Genomic DNA, 18,500 nt, shown 5'->3' with positions numbered 1-18,500 from the left:
ATACTGTGTCAGATGAAAACGATAATCAATTATTTACGACGAATGCCAAAGTTTATTGACTACTAAATAAATTGATTTTTCAAATTCAATAGTAACAAATTTTGGTATAAAAACTAGGATTAAATCTTTTCATTTATTTACTATTACTTTAAACATATTATATACTAAATACATATGTTTCATATTTTTTAATATGGAAACTTCTTCATAATTATAGTCGAACCATAGGCGCAATTTTAGGGAACTTGGGTGTGCTTAGCATTCCCAAATTTGAAATTAGCACCAGCAAATTGTTTCATGTTAATTTAGATTTTAATAGTAATAGGTATCCATAACCTCAAGTGGCTCAAGATAACATTATAAAAAAAAGATAGAGGAGCTTCAGCACCCTCAGTTTTTTCATTGAAATTGCGCCCTTGATTCGAACCATAGAGTAATTACTCTATCAAGTTGAACAGAATTGTATTCATGTCATTGATTTGATAACGAGATAAAAAAGTATATTGTTCAAGCTTGAAACATGCCCAAACATGTTTGAAAAACTTACCAATTTTTTCATGCTGCGAAACCATTGTATTAAACACTACTTCGAGGTGAAATGATACCCAATCTACAGCAATATGTCAAAGTAACATATTACATAAGTATATTAGTGCCAAACTCGAGGTCCTCCGCGCGACATTATTAAGTTATGTTCTAAACATTCGCATAAACGTAAAATTGCAAACTTTTGAAAGCTATAACTTCGAAAGTAAGTCCGAGCAACAAATTTTAATTGCAAAATTAAAATTAACTCGTCTAATTACATAAGTTTCAATAAAAAAAAATCAAATTGGTGAGGGGGCACTAAACTGCATTTATGTCTTTTTAAAATATTTAAACCAAATGTAAGTTATTTATATGCACTTTTTTTTAGTTTTATTTTAATAAAATGTTAATGAAAATGCTTTTACTTGGCTACAAAAATTGATTTGATACTTAATAAAAATCCTGCATCTTGTTTTTGCAGAATTTTAAAAATATAAAATATATAGGTACTTATACAATTTAAACATTAGATCGGATATTCAACCAAAATATAGTTTTATCCCATTTTGTTGCAATTCAAAAAATATCAACTTGACTTTTTGTAATTATTATTTAGTTTACATAATACCATTTTTAAAATATTTAGCATATTATCAGTATTAACTTAAATGTTTTTAGATAATAATACATAATAATACATAATATAAATGTAAAATATTAAAGTTAAATGTGATGTTTTGGGTAAAAATTAATTCAACATTTCAATCAAATTTAATATATCCGTTAGTCATTTCAGACTACATACAGTGAGAAAGTGAGGTATTCAAATATAATCTATACTTGTACCTATAGTGGCTACTACTCCTAGTCTGCCCAGCAAGAGAATGTGCTAATTCTGTGCAACCTCCGTGTCACCATGATATCAAAACTGGTATGGCTGGGTATCATTGGGGAATGCGCGGAAAAACTGATTTTGGTCGGTTTGCAACACATTTTCTTGCTGGAGAGAGTATATAATGGTATATCAAAGTGGCTTCTATGGCTTAAATTGTGTTATATTAATTAACTATATTATAATAAATAATGATTAATCACTCAACATCTAACCACATACCAACCAAATTTTGTATTTATTATTAAAGCAATATACAGACTAAGGATAGCCGCCACTATGTATTTTTTTTTATTAGACTATTAATTAAAATATACAATTTATAATGTTGCTAAAATAATAATAAATATTTACCTATTTATATCTTGTTGTGTTTATATATATATTTTAAATAAAGTGTTTAACATAATTTATGTTGCATAATATGTAATTACTATAAACATTATTATTATTTATTTAACATATTATATCATAATAATTAATAATAACATAAAATAATTTTTTTTCTTGTTTATCAATGTTATGAATGTGATTAAAATGTATAAAATACAGTTTAAATATTTCTAAATAAAATCTAATACTTTAAAACTCAAAAAACAAAAATTTGGCAATTTTGTTGGACTAGAGCACACATTTTATAACAACTTATACAAAAATATAACCAGAACATTAAATAAAAATAAAATGTTGTACATATTTAATACAATAATACATAATTACAAACCAGATAAAAAAATAATATTAATAAATTATACATTAAAAATTGTATTTTATAACTCAAAATATTAACATTAATTCGTTAATTTTATATATAAATAAGTACATGTATACTGAAGTATAATGGAAAAAACATTCAATGTATGTCAATTTGACATAAATGCAAGGTCATCTCAAATATTTTATCTATAAAATATTATATTTATACAATTTAATTCTTTATTCATTTTCTGTAAGAGATATAAAAATTCAAAACCCCTTAATTTACCAGGCATAATTTGAAAAATTAAAATTAATTATTATTAAAAAATACACATAAAATAAGTAATTAAAATAAAATTAGATAAAGTATTATATTTTTATTTTTATTGTCTTTAATATGTTTAATAGAGCTAGCAGTATTGTTGGTATACTCATGACTAAATTGTATTACAATATACAAGTTAATAATTTTAACTTATTTATAATTTGTCGATAGATGATCAATTAATATGACTTAACATCATAATTTGATTTTTGTGAATCGAATTACATATTTAAGTAGTATAGCTTGTTCTCTTGACATTGGGAAGCATTTTATATACTAAGTTTTAAATTTCTAAAAAAATAAAGGTATATGTTACTTCACATGTAATTTGATGTGTTGCACATTGTATATCATTTTACAATTTTTAATGTTTAGTTTAAAAAACAATGGTAATAATATTTAAAAGAGAGTTAAAACCTAAAATTTGAAATAAAAAAGTATTTTTAAATGAAGTATATACCTTATTTAGATTTGAGAGATCATTAATAAATTACATAAGTATTAAAATTGAACTCTTTATGTGTATAGTATACGTTTATAAGTATGTAAATATTATTGATTCACAATTACTATAGTCTTGAATGTTACCAAAAAAAATAACACCTAAATATAGTAGAGACTAAATTATGAAAATACTGAAGAATTAATTGCTTATGTTGCCAGCTCCATATTTAAGTATTTAACAATCAATAAGTCCATTGACTGTTTTGTTACCTAAATTAATGTACTATGATGCAGAGTATATTCACTTTAAATTGCTTAGTTAAATACCAAACAATTGATCACTATGACGATGGCTCATTTTCATTTGAATGGTTACTGTTTTTTACTTGTATCATTTCTAGTTGTTTTTTGAGGTTTTGGCTTAATTGTGTTAAATTTTCCTAAATAAAAAAAAATACATAAGACATTATTTAAAATTATCTATAATCATACTATGCTCATCCTTAAGCTGCCATAATATTAATTTGAAATCAAATAAAAATACCTATAAGAAAATTAAAGAAAAAAAATCACTGAACAAATGTATAAATTATAACATAATATAATAATATATATATATTAGTTAATTTAATAAATAGCCTAAAAAACCAAGATTTTATAATTAAAAATGCTCATTAAATAAATCCATTAAAGTAACCTATTCAATGATGACACTAGGATTAGATAATTACTATACAATGGTTTATAGTTATATACCTAGCAACATATAGATAAATGTAAAACAATGTAAATAGGTACACAACAATATAAATTAAGTAAACTGTACTTTGCTTAAACCAATTAAAATATTATTGATAGTTAGCCAATACAATTTATTAAAAGGTATATTATTATGTATACACAATTTAAAAATTAAAAACAGATAAATAAACAATAAATAACTCAATTTGTATACATTGCTTAATTGCTACACTAGTATACATTTAATAGTTAATAGACTACAGTCTAATATACAGTACATACTTTCTAAGTTCACAATTTTTCTGTTACTCAGTGGCGCAATTTGATAATAAGGGGCCTATGTGTAAATTTACAGACCGGGGGCCCTTACCTAATAATAAAAATGAAAAACAGTCATACCTTATTATAACTTTAAAAAATATTGTTTTCTCACATGTCATAGTATTAATTAATTAAATTTTTTTTTATATAAAATCAAACAAAAATTAACTCTTCTTGTTTTTACAGCAGCAAAATCATTAATGATTTTGTTTGTATCCAATTCATTATTATAAGATAGTAATTCAAAAATTCTATGGATAGATAGTTTTTGTCTTATTATCGTCAGACACATAGGTAATATTGTCACGAGTTATGACTTACACAGTACACACACCAACATAATTACTATGTATAATAATAAAAGAAGTTTCAAATTTTCAATTATAGTGTATACTCTGTGACTCTTTACCTACATTTCCGACGTCGGACCTATACTGTATTACGATACACTTAATTGCTTTCTCACATAAGTATTCGTAATTTGAATTATTCTTTAATTTAGAAGAGTAAAGACATAATTATTTATTATATTAAAACAAATATTATAATGTGTTTATATTATAGATTATAGTTTAGGAAAATCGTACATGAGTTTTTTAATTTAGGGGCCCTCAAAACCCGGGGCCCCTGTAAATTACACACCCAACACTTTGATAATTGCGCCACTGCTATTATTACAAAACATAAAATATTATATTATTATTATAATATAATTGTACAGAAATCACATGGAGTTTATTTCTATGAGGTTTTTTTATGGTATTTTTTTTTCGATTACCATTGATTTAACATGTTAGTTTTTCAATATAATTTCACCAACATGCAATCTTAATTAATAGGTATTCATGATATAATACTAAATAGCATTGCCAACTTTTATTTCTAACATTAAAAATATTTATAGATAATAGTTTAAGAGAAAATAATTTATCAATACTTACTTTTTCATTTTTGAGCTTTTTAATTTCTTCATCATCTTCATCTACTTCTTCGTCACACAAGATTTCTTCACGACTTAATCGCTCTGCTAATTGCTCCATATGTCTTGATAAATATGCTCTTTCTGTTTGTACCTTTAGATATTCTTGAGCCAGCTAAAAATATATGTTGATATATTTTAGTTTATTTTAGCAATTTTCACTTTGATTTTTAATTTTTAATGTTAATATTAATTCAAAATATTTTATACATTTTATATTGACTATGCATTAATTATGATTAACTTATCTATTACAAAAGTTATTAGTTTTTATGATAACAAATACATTAATACAACAATAGGATTTATCATAAAATTATAGCTTATATAATTTTAATAAATAATACAATTTAAGTACCTGCTTATGTTCTTCAAATATTTGAACTGATTGTGGACAAGTGTTATCCGGAGGTATTGGATGCAACTGTTGATCTAGCATCAGGTACAAATTATCCAGTTCAGGATGTGTTCCTGAAATACCTAGATTAAAAAATTACATTGAATTGTTAAAAAATGTTAATAAATCAATCATTATAATTTAATATTAATAATAATTAATAGGTATTCAATTTTAAAATCAATATGTATTTGGGTGTGTTTAATACATCTTAATTCAAGTCATTTTTATCATATATTTGATATATTTATACACAATAATATCTATGGATGAGGCAGGTCATTAAGCAAACGAAGCCAAATAAATTAACTACTTACTATAGTGTTCATTTGTGACGCACTCGCTAAGCTCACACATAGTTGTTGTCCGTCAGGAATCGAGCAAGGAAATAAACATACAAATACACAACACTAGGAAAACACTACTCTCTCTACAGCCGTGTAGTGTCTAAATCTAGCCGAATGACTCACACCCTTTACAACGTGAGCCAGATCACTCCAGACATCTGGACCACAGTTTTGACATCCCGTTAACCACAAATCATGAAAGTATTTTGTTGAATAAAAAAAAGGTATCGTACATAATATAATACGTAACTATACTAAAAACGTAAATTAATATTTTAATTTCAACTAAAACGTACAACAAATACATAATTTTTATTATGAAATGCTTCATCCAAGGTCAATTACGCAATATTCTGTTATTTTATTCAAATTTAAATTGGGATAAGTACCTAAGTATTATTTCTGTACTACGTATAGTATCTATCAAAGGAAATTACGTATGTTTTGTTGAGCTAATAAATTCGATGATGAGTCATTGTAAAATGTGTAAATGTTTCCTATATCATCTTTGCAGATTTATAAATTGCAACAGATAGGTACAGTCATTGTTATTCTGGATATTTTTTATTTAAATAAATACATTGTTTACGAGTGTGGTGTGTGAATGTATTTTAAGTTTTGAGTATAGATGACGTGCGAAAAACATCATCGATAGGACAGGTATGCAAAATGCAATACAAACAATTATAATTATATCATTTAAATCCATAAAATAATTAGACACTTCCTTCAAAAAAAGTACAGTTATAAAAATGGCAATTAATATTTGATCATTAATAGGGTTCAAGTCAATCTTTTACTAGCATAGTAGCATACAAAAGGTTTTAAAATATTTTAAATTTAATGTTATTTAAGAAAAAATGTTCTTCGAGAACAAATAAATGAGCCTTTTCTTGAAATCGCAGAGGTTGCAATACCATATCTCACGTGCAGGCATATCGTTTTAAAATTTCAGAATAACATTTATAGGTACATGAAATAATTAAATTCAAATATGAAGTAATCAACATTTTTTTTCAATAAATGGTTATGTAGGTTATGCTGTTATGTAGGAGAATATCAGCGCACTAGTTATTTTTCTCTGACCCATACACAATATAGCAAATTCAAGATCAGCAAAACCCCATTTTGTGTTGTTATAGCTTTAGTATTAGAGTAAATTAATCTATTATTAAATTAAAAGCTAAGAACATTATTTGTACGTAAACTTTTTTATAATTTTTTAGTTTTTATGAAAATTATGAGTATTTGCATAAAATATAATAATTTAAAAGTGCTTAATTCTCACTTTAAAATTTAAATATCGTAAAAAAAGTAACAACGTACAAAAACAGATAATGTTCTTATCTTTAAGTTCGATAATAGATCAATTTACTTAAATACTAAATCTAACAATACAAAGTTGGTTATGTCGAACAAAAATTTGCGTGTGTATTGGTCAAAGAAAGAAAACAAATAATGTATTAACATCCCATAAATCTATAAATAGGTAAGTAGGTATGCAGATCGAAATTATCAATTAATACTACAATACGGTTATAGAAAACAAAATGAAAATGAAAATGTAAGTAAATAATAAACACTCAAATTGTTCGCCACTTAGTAATTTATTATTAAATGTAATAGCGCCAATTACATTATGGTGTTAAGCAGCCATTTAGTATACTGGGCTTTTAAACACCGTACACTGCGTCTTTGTGTTCCGCTAGCTATTTACGTAAATTCTAAATTTATCTGGCCATGTTCTTTATTAAGAGGCGTTTTCATCAACTACCTTCTTATCCGTTTTCTTTACACAAATGTATAAATATATTATTGCCCTAAACAATTGTATAAAGTCTAAAATACTCGTATATATATAAAGGTACACAGAATAAATTTAAAATTTAACAAGAGACAACAAAATATTTTCTATAAAGTTAAATTTAATATTCAAACGCAAGAATTCAAAATAAATAGTTCTATACGACTATACATTAAAAATAACAATACGCTAAAAAAAAAATCATTATTTTATAATATATTTCATTAAATATTTATGTATATTATAATAAATTAAGATGTTACACACATTTTTAAATCAATTTTCAAAAAGAAAATTTTTTAAAAGTTCCCGTCCTTTTTGAAATCCTAAAATAGGATAAATATATCATAATTTATAATTTATTTCATATTATATATAACAGTACACTATGGCTATATTGTATACTCTATAGTTTTAGATTATACATGAAAATAACTAGAAAACATTAAAAAATTTGAAATTCTTCAGACGAATATATATTTTATTATCATTGAATACATTAGAGTGAGTGAATGCGTATTACTATAATAATTTATATTTTATACATTATAGTCATTATTATACTATTGATTAAATACACTATGACTATACAGTATATGTACTAACTATAATCAATTATTACAAATTATAACCATTGTAAAATGTAGATTTTTTTTTTAACAATAGAATTCATCATTTATAACCAAATTGTTAGGGTACAAAATACTAAAAGGTAACATCTGACATCGAGATTGGAATGATAGGAATATTGGTTGAACATTACATACAACTATAAGGTCACGTCCTTCTGAGACTATAAACACCGGAAACAAAATGTTTGCATTGACATACTGATACTGGCAAATAGCCACCATACTCATAACACGAGACAAAACTGGAATACATAATAAGAATACTTTGGGTTGATTTTATTTTAAGAGGGGGAGTTAAGCTTCCCAATTCCCAATTACTCCTTGATGTCCACCTAGGTGCTAGATAAGCGGTTCCCAACCTTTTTGAGACTATTACCCATAAGTCAGGTAAGATATTAACAAATACCCCTCCCTCCAAAAAAAAAGTTGAGTAAAAAAAAAAACGAAAACAAAATATATATTACGATTATAGTAATAATTTATTTTAATTTTTCAAACAAAGAAAACAAGAGTTATTACAATTACATTTACAGTCATAGTACACATGACTAAATAGATAATAAGTACTTAAAATTAAAATAAATAGTTTAACCTTTACCCCCCAAAAAATCGTGTTTTTACCCCCAGGTTGGAAACCGTTGTGCTAGATAATCACCATAATATTTAATCAAAATTAAAAAACCATATTTTCCTGATCAATGTATAACGCAAGTCGCAAAGTGTAATTGATCTTGGAAAGATAATAATTATAATTAATTATCTAAACAATTATTATTAAATATAACTATTGAATACTTTTATATACTTTTCTACATATTTTTGCATTTAATAAATATTATTTATAATTTTTAGAAAAATCCAACATTTTAACTAATTATTATCAGTAAAAATATTTAAATTTTTTAAGATCATTATTATTTTAGAATAGAAACTAATTCTAAATACAAGTTAAATTCTACTCTATAGCACAAATATAGAAAAATGTTAAAACATTTTAGTAAAACTTCATGTAAACAACTAAAATTATTTTGTTTAAATTGTTTATTTTATTTTAATTACATAATATTATTTTTTATTATGTAAATAAAGATGTGTTTATTAATAATGTATTATACTGTTTATTATATGTATGTACACAAAGTAATAGGTAGTGATATCAATTACGAAAATTTGAAGGAAAACATTACACGGGAGGGGTGACTGCACTATTTACCCTCTTCCCTAGATACAACAATTAAATTTAAATATCCTTTAGATAGGTTTTTAAGTTTGTACTAAAAATTGAACTGTAAAATATGTTTTATTTAAAATCTGATAAAAAAACATCCCGGTTGCAAAAATGAAAACCATAAAATGTTAAAATTAAAAAACCATACCATTAAAAATTTAAAAAATGATATATTTATATTTAGTATTATTAACATTTTTGATGCCAAAATCATTTAGAATGTAAACTGTTACATACAATTTTGGGGAATTAAATTAAAAATTAAGACACAAAAACATTTATTAACCATAGTTTTACTACCTCAGTGATAAAAATGATGTATTTATAATTGTTGTGATGTTGTATAATAAGCATCAAAAAGTAGTTAAACCCTAAAAAAATGTAATATACACATAAGTACATTATACAACAGATAATGCAAGTTTTTTTTTTTGGCCAAGCCATGGGTCATTCACCATATGACTCATGCTGATGTGATTTATTATTAAAATAGTAACTGGCATTCACGTGTCATCAGAAAAAATGATCTCTTTGATGGATCATTTAACTTGGCGGTCATTCGCCTTAAAGAATTTTTAAAAATAAATCGAGAGTATTCAGAAGGGGTAAAAAGATAAAAAGAAGGGTGTATTATTATAGGCGTATTTTTTTTATAAATAATTATACCATAACAATATTTAATATTAAAAATAAACAATTGTATTTTAAACACCCATTAAAAATAATTAAGTGGTGATGACATAATATTATAAAATATTTAAAACTCATTTTTAAAATACTTATTATAATTACATGATATGTTCAGTAACTGATTAATATATAGATAAAAGTTGATTTGTTTATTGAACTAAACTACAAAAGTAATATTATTACCTTTTTCCAATAATTTAAAAATAATGACAGTCTACTATAGTGCATATCAATTGATATATTATTAAATTAATAGTTATTTTAATCATTAATTGATTCAGTTTTCAAAAAGATATAACAATATTTTATATCAAGTGGATCAAACAAAATAGAACAAATTTATAAAAATGAATAACAATTGAATCAAATAAATAATTTTGAATATATATTTTTTTTTCATCAATATAATGTTAATGTATTAACCATAAACAAACTGAGCTCCTTTATGTTTAAACATAAACAAACAAATTTTCAACTACAAAATATACAAATGTAATAATAGGTACATTTTAAATAATCCTAAAAATTATTAGTCACAAGACATTTGAATAAAATTTAAAATAAGACTTCTGAAAAATTGTTTTATATTGAATCTATTTTTGCTATTTATTCTGTTGGACATGATCCAATTAATTTCTATTGTTTCTTGTGACATTAAATTGATAAATGTAAAGACAAAACAATAACAATAATATAATAATTCTTTGTAGAAGAAAATAAAAATTTTACTGAAAAATGCTTTAAAAATAACAACAAAATATCCTACAAAATGCCAAATTGTCTAATTTAATTAGTCAAAAAATGCTATAGTAAATTTATAATAAAACAATCAATATCTATAACCAAAACAGATTTTCCAATTACGAAGTAATGTTCTAAATTATTAGAAAAAAATTGAAATTGCGTTAAAATTCTAGTCCTGTATTTCTGAAATTAGTGTATAAAATGTATTATTCCTAGGTTATTTTTTTTAATTATATTTTTTTACTAATTTTGGTACTGGTGACTGGTTTGTTGATGTCCCACTAATATGTAAAAATCCCACTATGCCAAATATATAATACTTTCAGACTGTTAGAAATCATACAGTAATAGTCAAAAGATAAGTTATCATCATGTTCAATTTAACCATAAGTACAATTTTATGGACCTTACCTTTAGAGCTCACTTCCCAAACGTGGAAATAATGTAGGATGTTTTAAAATGGGTGAATAAACAACACCATGGCCCTAACCTTTAGCAGAGTTTATGTACAGTCAAAGCTTAGTGAAAAGGATCCTTTTAAACAAATTTTATTGAATATTTTAGAATTTTGGATATTGATACCAAATTAATTAAGTCATTTTAATCTCAAATTAAATAATACAGTCCTTTTTAATATTTTATTATTGCATTTTTTGTAATCTTTAATAATTTAATATTTTTAGTAATTTTAATAGTAAATTAAAAATACATAGGTAATATATTATTTGAACAACAGTACTAACAGTATTAAGGAGCAATACCTAGTACCCTAATTTTTCAAATATAATATGTAGGTTGTATCCTAATTAAGTATAGTTAAAATTGTATCTTGTTTTGATGATACTTTATTTTAAACTTTATGACACATTGGTTGGCAATCGAATTGACAATCAGCATACAAATAAACATCACACACATACACATGTAGATTCAATATATTGACACATGTGCTAGCCAAACAAAAAAATTGCTATGATTCACTTGAGTTAGTTGAGTCTTAATTATTTAAAGTTATTTATATATAATTTAAATCAATTCATATGTTTCTTTAAGTTAAGAAACAATTATTTTGTTAAATATTTGTATTTTATATATCTATAATATATATATATTTAGTATATACCCATATAATGATATATATATATATATTTATTAAAAAAATACATATTTCATACATTTTCTACGTATGAATCAATTTTATTTTATTACAATCAAATTACTTATTATATTTTTAACTATTTAGATTTTTTTATTTATATATAAAATAAAGTTAGCTCCATAACTGAGTAAAAATAATAATACATTTTTAAGCTTCTTTTATAATAACACTAAGTAAATTTTATAAATACCACCAATAAAATATGAACTGTTCATAGTTAATAACAAATGTAAACTTTAAATAAAAATAAAGAATTAAAAAGGTTTAAAGTAGTAAATATTATAGTAATATATATATATAATTATCCTATATAGTTACATTACTGAAATAAAGGAAAAGTTAAAATATACCTACCAATGAAATGATTTAATAATTAAAGAAATAAATTTTATTTAATAAGATTAAACAACATTTTATAAAACTTTAATTAATATATACCATTTTTAACTGAAGCTAAGCAATTAATTGTAATAAAAACATCAGTTGAATTAAAATATTTAAGTTATTCAATTCAAGTTGTTAATATTAAAACCTAAAAGTAACTCTGGGGAATCTTACCTTTTACATTATTAGTGTCAACAAGTGGACTTTGACACTCTGAATTTGATTCATCTTCATCTTTGTCAGTTGAGTCAACAGTTTGATAAGCACCCACTTTGTCAAATCCAGGCATGGTTAATATTTTTAAGTCTTCGTATTGATCAAACTAATAATAATAAAATTATATAATTATAATGTATACTAAAATTTTTAGGTATACAAAATAATCTTACCTTGCTGTCTACATCAACATTTAAAGGTATTGATAAATTTGGATTAGATTTTAAGCTATCATTTGTCAACATTCCATTAATTCCTTTATGACTTCCTACCATATAAATAAATACAAATTAATTATCTCAATTAAACATACATTTATAGTATATTAACTGTGATATTAAATTAAATAAAAATTAAGAGAGCTAATTTATAAGCTACCATGTTGTTTATAAACTGAAAATACCATTGTATTTATAAATTATACAGATTATACAGTATACAAATAATTAACAACAACATATAATTTATAACAGGTTAAGGAATTAGAGAATATTAAAATGACAAAATATAAAATATGTACGGAAAACATTAAATGCTATAAGTAAATCTTAAGTTAGTTTGTCAACCTATAAAGCTATAATTCACTATATATAATTACATGTTTTAAAAATATAATGCATGTAAAAAATATGCTAACCTAATAGTTATTTATTATACTTATGTTATTACATATTTGTTAAAACAATGAAAATATACTAATTATTATCTACTTACTGATTTATAAGTAGATATTTATTTATTTATAATCCTACAATTAGCTTTTGTGCTCTAAGATATTTTAATACTCAATACCTAGTGATTATAAATATTGTATTTTTATATTATGTAATTATATTGTTATAATTCAATCTTTGGTACTTTATGGGTTAAAAAACAATGTAATAAATATAACATCTGCACAAAAAGGTATTAAAAATACAATAATATAACATGGAAATTTTCTTTTTCAATTGCATTTTAAATATTAATAATAAATATACACAATAAAAATAATTATATTTACAGTACAATTTAAAATATAGATAAACAAATTTATATTTAAAATGGATTTCTTTTATAATTAATATTTTGATTTACAAAAAAAAATGTGTAATATCTATAGTTTCGAACCATGATTATAATATTTAGTTATTTTAACATATAATCACAATAGGAAATATTCAAGAATAAAACAAATATAAACATAAAATAATAGTAATAATAGGGTCGAATTCTCACCTGGCATCTAGGTAGACCATAAGATGTTTAAAAAGAAGGCCAAAAGACAAAAATAGAGAAACTACAAATAAACTAAAACAAATGTGTTAGATTAGCAGTCACCACTAAAAATTAAATTGTACATTGGAAATCCAAAATTCTATAAATTGATGTGTCGTTAATGAATTTTTTCCTACAATACCATTTCTTAACAAAATATCCTTTCTCATTTTATTATTCTTCACTAAATTTAGTAAACAGTTCTAAATTTGTATACTTTTTGTTATTATCATTAAAAATGTAAGTGGCCCGCAAGTGATTTAAAAAAACTACATTTGGCCCTTTCTAAAATCCTAGTGAGGACCACTATATGATATGTTAGATAATGCTTAAAAAGAATTAGGGTTGACAACAAAAAATATAAAATTTACTATGTTAACATTAATATTTTCTACCAAATGGGATATTAAACTCAATTAAAAAACATTCTATAAAAATTGTATATCCCTAAGAGTTCAACACAATTAAAATAAGGAGATATAAGTCAAAATATCTTCAAGAATAACAAAAAAAAAACCAATATTTTCCAAAATATAGCATGAACAATGAACCAAAGGGAAATAAAATCAGTAATCAATCAAAAGTAAAAAAAAAGACTGAAAAAAATTACGAAGGAAATTGAAAAAAAATATAAAATTTTAAAAATTATTTAAAAGAAGTATATTTAATTTTATAAGCCATAACTAATATTATTACCAAAATTATAATGTATTAATCGCATAAAAATAATATTTTAATTTTGTGAATTAAGTAATTAGTATTTTTGAATTTAGTATTATTACTTTTTTTTATATAACTTTTGGGTATTTTTGTTTTGAATATATATTTTTATATGTAATAGATAAAATTGTTTATTAATTTTAGGTTCAAGCAATAATTATCAAATATAATATAGTATAAGAAAATTAAATATATATTTTAATATTATGAATTAAACTTATATTTTTGTATTTTTTGTACAAATTGAAAAATGTACAAGGACTTTTTGCTAATATTAAAAAATTTGTTCAAACTATTTGTCTAGCTTTTTTTAAATCAGACATTTTGTTCGGGATACAAATTAAATGATATAAGATTTTAATAAACATACTTAAGCTTTCAATATAAGAATCGGAAATTTCTGGGCAAGAATCTTCAGAAGTACAATCTTCTTCAAATTCACTACCTACAAATAAAATAATATAATATTTAATAATAAAGCATAAACAAAAAATTATAATAATTTTATACATACTAATAGTATAACAATAATTGGGATATATTAATGGTTGGTCATGTCCAGAACAAAATTGTATTAAAATCCTCATAACCTGAACAACATGATCTATTGATGGCCTGACATTTGGATTTTGATCCCAACACCTTAAAAAACAATATAAAAGATAGTCAACTATTTAAATGCATTAGGAAAAAGTATGATCCAATATGTTATCTACTTTTCAGTTATATCAACTAAAAACTCACTATTTTTATTGGGCGCTATTAGAATACTTATTGAGCTTAGTTGAATATATTTTCTTATTATTGAATTTTTTAAGCAATATTTGTATAACTGATACAATATATATATATATATATAATATATTCAAAAAATAGAAATTATGGAAAATTATTTGTTGACCTTAAAATTAAGGTAATTAAATAAATAATAAAAAATTGATGCTGTGTATTAAAACACAAGTCTAAATTAAAAGTATTAATCAAAGAATGGTATTTATTAAATAATTTAAATATATAATATTTAAAGGATATATAAAATAATAAAATATTAAGATTATATTTATTCAATAAAATTGTTTATTATGGAAATATACTCTACCAAAATAAGAAACTTAGGTAGTCAATGTGTGCACAATGCGCATGGGTGTGAAATTATTTTGTGTATTAGCTACTGGTGGTTGATTAAGTAGGATAAACAAATGTTTGTGCACCTGTACACCACTGAAAAAACTAGTAGTTGCCAGGTCAATTCGTATGCTGAATAGAATAAAATATATAGGATACCAAATTTAGGTAAGTAGCAATGTAGCATATTGGATCATATTTAATAATATATCTTAATAACTGTTTACATACTCAGTAATTAATTCCTGGAACGGTCGAGGGCATTGTTCAAATAATGGTGGTCTGGTTCCTTTATGTACAGCCCACATGATTCCATAAGCAGATCCTCCAATTTCATTAAATGGTTTCAGTCTTGTTAAAACTTGCCATAAAATAATACCCCAGCTATATATATCACATTTTTCAGTATAATTTGAACCTTAAAAAAATGTAATATTATAGATTAAAAATGAATGCTATACAAATTTTTAATTTCAAACCTTCAAATACTTCTGGTGCCATCCAAGCTGCACTACCTTTATTATTGGTCATATATGTTTTTTTGTCACAGGCAGTCCCAAAATCACATATTTTTAACGTTTTTCCTTCATTCACTAATAGTAAATTTGGTGGTTTTAAATCACTAAAACAAAAATCATTATTTAATTTTTTAGTTTTTTATGTTTAGGACTAAAATATTAATTATAAATATAATTTGATACCGATGAATTAATGGTTTAGGTTTCATATTATGAAGATATGCAACACCTTCTGCACATTGCAATGTCCAGCTAACAGCATGTCCCAAGTTGTATTGAGGCTCTGGTTTACAATGTAATACTATTAACATAAAACACAATTTAAAAATATTTCAGACATTATAGAGCAGAAGTTCCCAAACTTTTTTCTCCTATTTTTCAATTTTTGTAGACCTCTATCATTGAATCTTTACAGATGAATGTAATAGTGTTTTTTTATAATTTATACAGAATTAGTCACTTGAATAGAGTTTACAATGGAGTAAAAATTTTATAATAATAACAATATTTATTTAATGTTTTAATTATTTAAATAATAAGAAATGCAAATTAAATATAATAATATAAAAAAGTTATAATTTTAATGGGAGGGGTGAGTCTCATGCTTTTATATTAAATGTTGTAAATTGTACACGCTGTCATACACGTTTTTCATAAAAATTATAATGTACAAATTTTTGATTTAATAACTCTCTTAGACCCCCTATTTATTTTTAATGCACTCTCAATTTTTTTTTTTTGACAGACCTCTTTTGCAGATAAGAATTAATCCCGGGAGATTGATATAAACCACTTTGGGAACCTCTATGGCTCTGTTATAGAGTAATATATAAGTATATACAATTTCTTTTTCTTTTTCCAATACACATTAAAAACTTAGGTACTGGTTTGTTATAGCCCCGCCATCCATATAACAATAAATACATCGTATATATATGAAATAATGAGTTTATTTATTAATATTAATCTAATAATTCAATGATAGATAATATTATATTGATATAATATAAAAAAATTAAAATTAAAAAATGTAATAATAATACTTTTAAAACAATGATGAATTAAAAATGTATACAAATGTTTATAATGTTAAAAATTATGGTTTCTGTGATTCCTAAAATTCTGCTATATCTTTTAAGATGGTGTCAAACAGATAACTATAGTTCAGTTTTGATGACCACAAAAATTCCACCATGGAAGAGGCTAAAACTTTCTGTCAGTACATCTACGTTTTTTGTTGCCCCATTTGGCCGAACCCCACATTCTCTCGACATTTTGTGTGTGGACTCCTGAGTTAGGATCCATGAAATTACACCTATGGTTAACTTGATTGTCTTGATTATGTTGAAATCTATGTTGTATCAAATTAGCATAAACTTTCCAGCTGTCAGAAAAAATTGTAGAACTATGACTAATATATCGGTTAATGATAGGTATCAATGTATCTATTTATTGTTATATGGATGGCAGAGTTTTAAAGTTTTCACTCGCCATGGCAGGGCTATAACAAACCAGTACCAAAACTTAATCAATATAAATGATTTCTGTAGATAATATCAGTGCAATAGTTATATAACTGTATAACTTAAGAAATTTAATCAATAAATACAACAATCTAACCATTGTATAATGATCCACCTTCCGCAAATTCCATTACTAAACAAACAGGATTTGATGTACATGCACCATATAATTTGACAATATTAGGATGATTGACTCGAGACAACTGTCGAACTTCGATTGTAAATGCTTTACGCTCAGCTTCGGTGTCAATGTGTTTGACAGCCACATAGTTGTTACGCCACCGTCCACGGTAAACAACACCAAATGACCCTTTGCCAACAATCTACATAGCGTAAAATAAAACTGTCAATATACTTTGGATATAACAAACCATGACATTATACGTATAATATAAATATATATGTACTTCAAGCTTTTCAATTTCATCGTAATCAATTTCTTCCACAAACTTTTGTCTGTGACCGTGTGTTTCTTTAATAGCCATTTGATTTGTGCATGTGCCTCGGATGGCATAGAATATGTTCGGCGCCGTACATCGCCCAAATAACCCGTATGCAGTAATAAATGTTGTGAAGAATGGATGAATACAATTCCAATACGTCTATGTATTATTTATTTTTTTTTAATAAATATTTTTTTTTTTTAATTATTGTTATCCTTTCATCGCTTGTGATTGATTGATAAAAATAAAATTTAGTGATAAATAACTTTCTGTAAAAAAAAAAATGACGTTTATTATTATTAAAAAAAATGTAGCTCAAATCACGTGATTATACTTTATCATCATTGATATTAATCATAACACTGATAACAGATAACGGAAACC

At 23.9% G+C, this 18,500-nt stretch overlaps 1 protein-coding gene across 1 annotated transcript; it reads right to left on the bottom strand.

Moving 5' to 3' along the window:
• Positions 1-2,415: 2,415 nt before the first annotated feature.
• Positions 2,416-18,361, bottom strand: LOC113553054 (mitogen-activated protein kinase kinase kinase 7-like). The gene is made up of 12 exons (XM_026956179.1): positions 18,081-18,361; positions 17,771-17,996; positions 16,334-16,451; positions 16,112-16,254; positions 15,864-16,050; positions 15,022-15,149; positions 14,878-14,952; positions 12,704-12,798; positions 12,489-12,636; positions 5,288-5,409; positions 4,892-5,044; positions 2,416-3,328 (listed from the first exon to the last, which is right to left on the bottom strand). The coding sequence occupies exons 1-12, from the start codon at positions 18,156-18,158 to the stop codon at positions 3,230-3,232; spliced, it is 1,572 nt and encodes a 523-aa protein (XP_026811980.1). The 5' UTR covers positions 18,159-18,361; the 3' UTR covers positions 2,416-3,229.
• Between the last annotated feature and the right edge of the window lie 139 nt (positions 18,362-18,500).

This window comes from Rhopalosiphum maidis, chromosome 2 (genome assembly GCF_003676215.2).
Source record: "Rhopalosiphum maidis isolate BTI-1 chromosome 2, ASM367621v3, whole genome shotgun sequence".
Taxonomy (NCBI): domain Eukaryota; kingdom Metazoa; phylum Arthropoda; class Insecta; order Hemiptera; family Aphididae; genus Rhopalosiphum; species Rhopalosiphum maidis.
This window is presented reverse-complemented; position numbering and strand designations above follow the sequence as displayed.